General features: G+C 32.5%; 1 protein-coding gene across 1 annotated transcript; it reads left to right on the top strand.

The window, feature by feature from the left end:
* Positions 1-3,363: 3,363 nt before the first annotated feature.
* On the top strand, positions 3,364-5,109 carry LOAG_10712 (hypothetical protein; the record flags this gene model as incomplete). Its single annotated transcript, XM_003146236.1, has 4 exons — positions 3,364-3,418; positions 3,653-3,921; positions 4,276-4,430; positions 4,941-5,109. The coding sequence occupies 4 exons, from the start codon at positions 3,364-3,366 to the stop codon at positions 5,107-5,109; spliced, it is 648 nt and encodes a 215-aa protein (XP_003146284.1).
* Between the last annotated feature and the right edge of the window lie 2,954 nt (positions 5,110-8,063).

The raw sequence follows: 8,063 nt of genomic DNA, 5'->3' as shown, positions 1-8,063 counted from the left end.
CAAAAGGCGTATGTGCACATCCGCAGCATACCGAAGCAGCACAATGGCTGAACATTCATTCGTCACTACCTTTCTATTGGACTATTCATTTCTTGGATCAAGAAAACTAAAAACTTAATGAATTATTCATGAACCTTACAGGGGTAAACATCAATAACTGGCTTCCTATTTGTGTTTCTTCCATTTATGGCACCAAATTGATCCGAGAAATCTCTCTTCCATTTCAAAATTGGTAGATATGAAAAGCTGAGAAGTGCCGAGCTATACAAGTTAATTTTCAAATCTAGCGAAACTGATCAATTGCATATTTTCTATTCCTTTCTGCCATTTGTGATAATTCTCAACAAAGTATTTCCACTTGAAAGTTTATAATTTCAATGGTCAGTGTCAAAATTTATCAAAAACAAGGTTTTTTTGCTGGAGTATATCTCGTCCCTTTTTAAAATAATAGGTAAGTAAAAGTAAATACAAGCTTAAAAGAAAAAAAAAACGTTTTTTTTAAAAAAAAGGAAACACCTTCTTAAAAGTGCTGAAATAGGAAATCAAGAAAAGATGGAATTTTCATTTGGAAAAATTAAAAATTATTCTGAACATTTGTAAATCAGTTTGATATGTTGATTAAGTTGTTGTTATCTTTGTTGTCAAAATAATGGTTTGGTGGATTAAGGGCTCACTTAAAAAGCCAACAATCGGTGTCCCGCTGAGGAAAAGGCAGTTGCTTCATAAATCATTCCTTGCCCACATTGCATTCTTATTTTCCTTAAAGAAAAATGCTGCTAGTTATTTAGAATTGTTCTAACTCATCGATTCCTACATTTTTTTTTTTCAAAGACGAAAAATGACTTAAATGAAATAATCTTACACGTACAGTTCTTCACAAACTGACGTCTGAATGACACATAAATATAATTGAGGTATTGATCATTATTTTAAAATTTTATAAGTATAATCTAATTGTTTCTTGTACAAGAAAAATACAAGCATCAACACAAAGCGGAAACAATAAGATGCATCATTTCCTGAACCATCTGAGTAAAATTAGTTTTATATTACTTCGCCTAATCTGAGAGGTTTGTGCGACTTCACGGTGAAATGCAAAAGTGTTTTACGAAATTTCTGGATGGTTGAAAGAAATAATTTAAGATTTTTAATGTAATATGCGATTTGAAAAGAGTTCAAATATTGAAAAATTTCCAATTCTTCAGGGTATCAGTATCCACTCATGCATTTAAATAAAGCAATGAGTCTTAGTATGCAAGCGCACTGGCTCTTATTTATTGGTTATAGCCAAAAATGCACAACACATCTCACTACGTATCTCCAAACTTATATGCATTGAGTTTATTGGCTTTTGAAGTATTCTCTGGAGTAAAAAGCATTCGTAAATTTGGCAGTGGGGCGGATGGCTGACAATGATTGTACCGCGTACATATTGTACACTTTCGTCATTTTTTCAATTCCGTTTTATTTTAATTTTTTGCGAGTTTCTTAAAAAGTATGTTATAAGCTTAAAGAATCCATGTGAAAATGAGGGGATAATTGTTTCTTTGACCTATCCTGTATTGGAAAACAATGATTTAGAATTTTATAAAAATTGCTCATATTTCCATAAGGTTTGTGTTTGAATTGTGCAATGTCCGCTGTGATTTTGCCAAATTAAAATGTCGAAGACTACTGGTGAGCTCATTTTCTTTATCCTTTATGCAAATTCATAATGAAATCTTGTTTATATTCCAAACCAAGAAATTGAACATCATCATGTCTTTCATTTTCTTTTTTCTTTTTTTTTGAAGATTTTTTCACCAAAAGTCAAGGTTTTACACTTACATAATTAATACAGCATAAAGAATCATATTCGTTGTTATGAGTTACCGTAAAAAATTATTTGCATGTCTTTACGCAGTCGTGAAAATCCAATGAAAATTAATTTAATGTAAAGTAAAGTACTGTTCATTTTACATTTCAAATTATAAAGATGTACATTGGAGGCTAGCAGAATTTCTCCTCCTATTTTAGTCCTAAGGCGCATGCGACAGCTTTTTGACTTCTGAAATATCGATAAGTCAATTTGACGTATGCATATCAATCACAAAAAAAGTGCATAATCACTAGCCGAATGCATGAAAATAAAAATAGCATTGTGATTTCCAAAAGAAACTTAATAAAACTTAAGCACAATAATTTGTCATTTAAAAATATGCTTTTTACATATTCATAATATCGGTAATAAAGGAAAAGCTTCAATTTTCGGTCGCCTTGTTTTTAATGACAAATTTCTGAAATAATATTAATAAGCAAAAGTTAGACCTTGTTTGTATTGTAGTTTGTGTTCTGAAAGGTCTTTTATTTGTTTTCAGTATATATGTTGTCTCTTTTGAGTAAAATATTTTTTATCAAATCAAACTGGTTAAATTGAAATTTTATCATATGGGATAATCATCCCATGGAATGATATTTCTATATGACAACAGTATTGTGAGATTGGTCAGTCAGATAGATATCCAAAAAAAAAAGATACAAAGAGAACAGACAAAGGAAGAGTGGTTCACACTGGATGTTTAGCAGATTGTTAGTTAATCAAAATTATGGTTCTTGTGTCCATTCCAATATTTCTAAGTAAAATTAACAACCATACAACTATAAATGCTCAAGTGATTAAAGCTTATTTCAGTTATGTGAGAGTTAAAAATTAGCGGATGATCTTCCTCTCTGAAGAAATACTGACTCTTCTAAAAAACTGATAGAAGTGAATTAATGCAAAATATTATCAATTCGTAGAAAAGTAAGATTTAAACAAGCCTACTTTATTTCTTCTCAACAACACCAATATTTGATTCGCGTAAACAACAGTTATTATGCCATTTTTGAATTTCTGCTTTATCTATCATTTCAGTGAAAGTTGCTTTACAGCTATCCAGAATTTTACTCATTCATTATATCACTTTTAATAGGAATTTCTATTACATTTCTCATACGTCGTTACCTTTTCATTTCACGCACAATATGGATTTATATCTTCATCAGGAAACTTTTATAAATTAAAATGTAGAGTAAGATGCATAGTTAATTGTTTTTGTGTACACCTTATATATAACAAGCCTGAATCTTACGAGATCTATTCTTATCGGTGCGTTTGTTTTTCACGAAATAGCGAATAAGCTGAGTCCACTTTTAATTTTTTGGAAAATTCTACCTTTTCTTAATATGCGATAAAAATATCAAGCGATTTTAATTAATTCGGGAAATTTACAGTATCCTATTTACCGCGATCGAGATATTGATTATGGGTTTATCACAACTTATTATTGGCAACATCAACAGTGGACATCAGTTATTCTGAAATCCGGCTTTGTCGGTGTCTTAATGCGCCTCGAATGTCTCATCACGCAGAGCTTTCTACAAATTATTGCTGTGCAACGTCAGTCCATTTGCGTGTATCCTAGGTTTACGATCTGAGTAGAGGTGGTGGGAAAACATCTGATGTTTTGATACTAAGAAAAAAAAGGTGTAGATGGAGGAAATAAGTAAAATAAACAGCTTACTTTGCTAAATAAAATTGTTGGTTTTAAAAAGTAACTGGCAGAAGAATTTGAAATTTTTTTGCTCATTTCCTCCATCTTATTTTTTTACCGTATTTTACAAGAATTTGCAGTGAGTCATGATGGTCTTCTATCAGAGGCGCAGACTGGATCGAAACAGAATGACGTAGTGTTTGACAAGTTTGGAAAACCGAATATGTTGGCTAGTGAGCAAAGGACTGGCGGCGAGGACTACTCTGATGAAAGCAAAGCTGCGGATGTGCACACACGCCTTTTGAATCAAATTAAGAGAGCAGCACGACCTTTCCAACGACCTGTTCTGAATTTTCACACTCCCACCGAAATTCATGTCCGCGCTGCATTATACCAAATTTTTGACTTAGTTCGTCTTTTACTGTTTAAAACTTTGTCAAGGAGACCCAATGTGCGAGAATGAAGCATGGCTAGACGCAGAAAGATTGGCTATGTTGGAAGAGAGCATTACTGAGGAGGAAATGAGTCACAGCTGTAGGATCGACCGTTTTAATGATTTATATAGCGAAAACCTGAAAATTGTGATAAATTGAGCTAGAAAATTAAAACCAATACCAGTTTTGAGGGATTTATAACTGTGCCAAATTATTCCAGTCATAACTTGTAAATTTTTCACAGAATGATGCGTTTGAAATTAACTTATTTTCTAATTGTAGATGGCAATTCTTTTAATGCTTGAAAACTATTTATGTTAGTGATTTAGGATCATCGAAACAATATAGCAACAATATCTGGCTATTTTCATGTGTGGTGGATTGATCCCTCACTGAGGTGGAATGCTAGTGAATTTAATAATATATCACGAACATTTATACCATCGAAATGGTTCTGGAAACCTGAGCTGTACTTATATCACAAGTATGTCCTAGCTTCTTTCAGTGTTAGAATTTGAAAACGAAGGCCTTTTCCTTAATTTTCACTCTCTAGATATTGAAAAATTCAACAGTTGTTGGATCTCGTAAGTGCAAATAAATACTAATCGAAGCATTGCGTATGTCTAATAAACTCCGAGCGGCACTCAAAAGCGTATAAAACAGACCAATCGTACTTCAAAACGCAACGATATTGGATTCAGTATATGCTATTACCCACTATATCATGCAGGAATATGCAATGCTGTGCAATAAATGCAATAACAGCCAGGAGAACGGAGTCAACAAATTGACCCTTTGATTTATTTAGCAATATTAATATAGGATGAGAAAAAAGTGGGGAAAAATCTTTTGAGCTGCCGAGATTCATTTGGAAAGGTGGGAAGAAATATTCGGGATATCCCACATTTCGAACAATTAGAAATCCGGGTAAACCTCCTAAATAATGTTAATCGCCTTTCTGTGACGCGTATAATATAGCATTGATAATTTTCAGCATACAAGGTAGAGTTTTGGATTATGCGCCGGATGCAATGGCAGAAATTAATGTCAATGGTCGCTTGCGCGTTTTTATTCCTATTACTGTGCGTGCCCTATGTCCTATTAATGTTAAACATTTCCCATTCGATATACAGAACTGTACATTTGCGGCAAGTCGATTTTAAATTTTATTGAAAGCTAAAAATTGAAAACATGGAAGTAACATAAATAAGCGAGCACATCAAACCGGTCACTGTGCAAGATGAACAACCTATATTTGGGATTGATTTTGTTTCCATGTCAAGAATAGAAAACAATTTTAGACGATAAAAATGCCTGAAATAGTTGTTAGGGAAAATACTAAAAGCTTAACTGTAATTAGTATTTCTTCTTCATGGTAGTGGAAGAAGCTTGAACTTCAACAACTGCAGATGCACAATATACTGTGTGCATGTGATGAGTACTACTCTTATTTCATTTATGCAAAACTGTAACTCAATATTTAAGCCTCTTTCAAAATAAATAGAGCAATTATAGTTGTTTGACGGAAATTATTAGTCACTTCAAATCAGTGGTCCCAACCTTTTCTTGGCTGCGGACTACTTTGGCTTTTTATTTGTAGGAAGGAACACAGGGTTAAAAAGTAATAAATTCTGTTATCGAAACTTTAACGTATTAGTTTATCAAGCATTGATATGAACAATCCCTGCCTTTCCTTACTTATCTCGCTGTCGCTCTCGCGGACTGCCGGTTGAGAATTACTGCTTTAACTATTTTCACTAAAATCTTGAATTAAATTCTTTCAGAACTAATCAAATAGTTTCTCATTTTACGAATGCAGGTCTTTTGCACCCTTACCAGTTGTTTCGGACCGAGATTTTAGAAGTTATTACTATGAACCTTACTTAGATCGATGTTGTTCAGTTATTCATTTGTTTATCTCGCCCGTTTTCAGTCCTTTTCCGCACTCCTTTGGTATTGCATGTTATTACTAATAGAATAAATACCATCTACTTTTCTCGCAACCAATAGGACAGTTTTCGAATCGTACTGGTTTGTGATACTTCCTTGCCAGCATCGATTAATTTGGTATTAGTTCATAAATTCTTGATACTTCAAGCGATTTCAATTTCGACCAACTTTTCTGATTTATGTTTCCATTATCTTTTTTCACAATTTGTATATCGTATTTGCAGCAAAGATTCCAACTTAGCAGTGCATCATAGCTGCAACCTGATTTTGACAATAGTTATATTCGATTCACGACAAGATTGAACAATTTTTTGCGTGTGAATAGCATAGCTGATATTTACTATAAGCTTTTATCACTTTTTTTACTCTTCTGTCTCTTAAACTGACAAACTTATTCCTAATAGTTCTTTCTGTGTTTATAATATCAATTCGTCAATCTCCATTTTCAATGTTTCATTTCTTAGTCATGATAAGCTGGCTCCTTTGTTCAAATTATGAGTGATAATTTTCAATACAATCCGTATAGCGATTTTTATTTTTGGCCTCATGAATCATCGCTTTTCTATGTTTACACTTTGATTCTTTTAGCTTAATTAGAACTTCCTCACGAACTTGGACAAGTAAAAAACTTTTCAATGGGATAATTTGATAACTTTTTAATTTGGTAAATTTGATAACTTTCGTTCCACTTATATAATTATTTGATAACTTCAGCACTCTAAACCGACATTTACATAAAGTTAACACGCCATTCGATTACGTTATTGGAATGTTTTGCAATTGTAAGTTCTCTCATTAAATCCCGTGTAAAACCAAGTTATTGGATTTGCTCCCATTTATTTTCGAGTTCAATATTTCCTCAACTTTTAATGAATTAGCCCTTTTATTTTTTCACACTGCGTCCTATCTTTACTTTGTAGCGCCGTAATACAGTGGTACACGAATTTTTCCACCGATAACTACGTCAATAGCCTAGAGAATTCCACCTGTTATTTTCTCCTTTTTCACTCCAGAGTGTTAAATATTTTCTGTTTCATATTTCGCTAATATATTATTTTTATAAAATTTTACAGTACTAATGACCGCGTACTACTGGCTGAATAGTCATTAGTACACGGATTAAAACTTTTTCAATTCTTTGCGTTCATTTCAAATTATCCAGTTAGACAGGTTTTTTATTGTTCCTACTCTGTTTGGATAATTTAATGTCCCAATGTTTTTTATATTAACAAATAATATTGTCTCTTGCCTCCTGCAATCTTTCATAATTATCTTGCCAATTATTCTCTAAATCTTGAACAGTTTCCCTCCAGTTCTTTTGGAAATAAAGTTCTGGCAATTAATAACTCTTGTACTGGATCAGCTATTACACCTGTTTATATTTAACCATTGCGAGCTAGTAGATTATCAGTTTATAGTTTGTCTTCATAATCAAGACTGCCTTTCCACTCATCATCTAGTCATCTACACAGTGTAGCGTTAAAAAACGGAATCATGTTCTATTGTTAGCATAAATTGTAAGCTGCTAAGATTTTCAAATCTCATTTGCTCTTAGGGCTGGCCGCTCCTTATCTTTTTTGGTTCATAGCGAAAGCTAATGTAGTGTGATTATCATTTTTGAACATTTTATAGTTTTAGCTCCTCTGTTTCCTCAATCAAACTAGCATTTTCGTTGTACAGCTTCGGTTTCACCGGAAAAGTTCTGACAAACTAACTTTTATTAGGATGAAATATAGATTCATATTGTTATTGGTCACGACTTTTATTTGTTATTTAACCGTTCCTATAACTTTAGTTAGAAGTGATCCACATCCATTTAATTTGTTTGACACACAAAAAAGGTTGACAATAAATGAATTTGTTGACGGAAAAAAAATCATTTGCAGTGTGGCTCATGGTCATATCAATATGAATATGTAAGTTTGATTGTTGATCAACAAGAAGTATTCCTTAACGATTTTTACGACAGTCGAGAGTGGTTGCTAGAAAATGCTACAATACACAATGGTTATAGTTTATGACAAGCTTTTACTTCTCTCATTTAACTGTTATGATATGTTTATATTGTTATATTGATTAATCACAATTGTTAATTTAGTAGACAGTCTTAAAGTTATTCAAATTTTTATACTATGTCAAGTCCTTTTTTTGTTTCTTTTCTTTTTTT

The sequence above is a fragment of the Loa loa genome, assembly GCF_000183805.2.
Source record: "Loa loa unplaced genomic scaffold supercont3.28, whole genome shotgun sequence".
Classification (NCBI taxonomy): domain Eukaryota; kingdom Metazoa; phylum Nematoda; class Chromadorea; order Rhabditida; family Onchocercidae; genus Loa; species Loa loa.
This window is presented reverse-complemented; position numbering and strand designations above follow the sequence as displayed.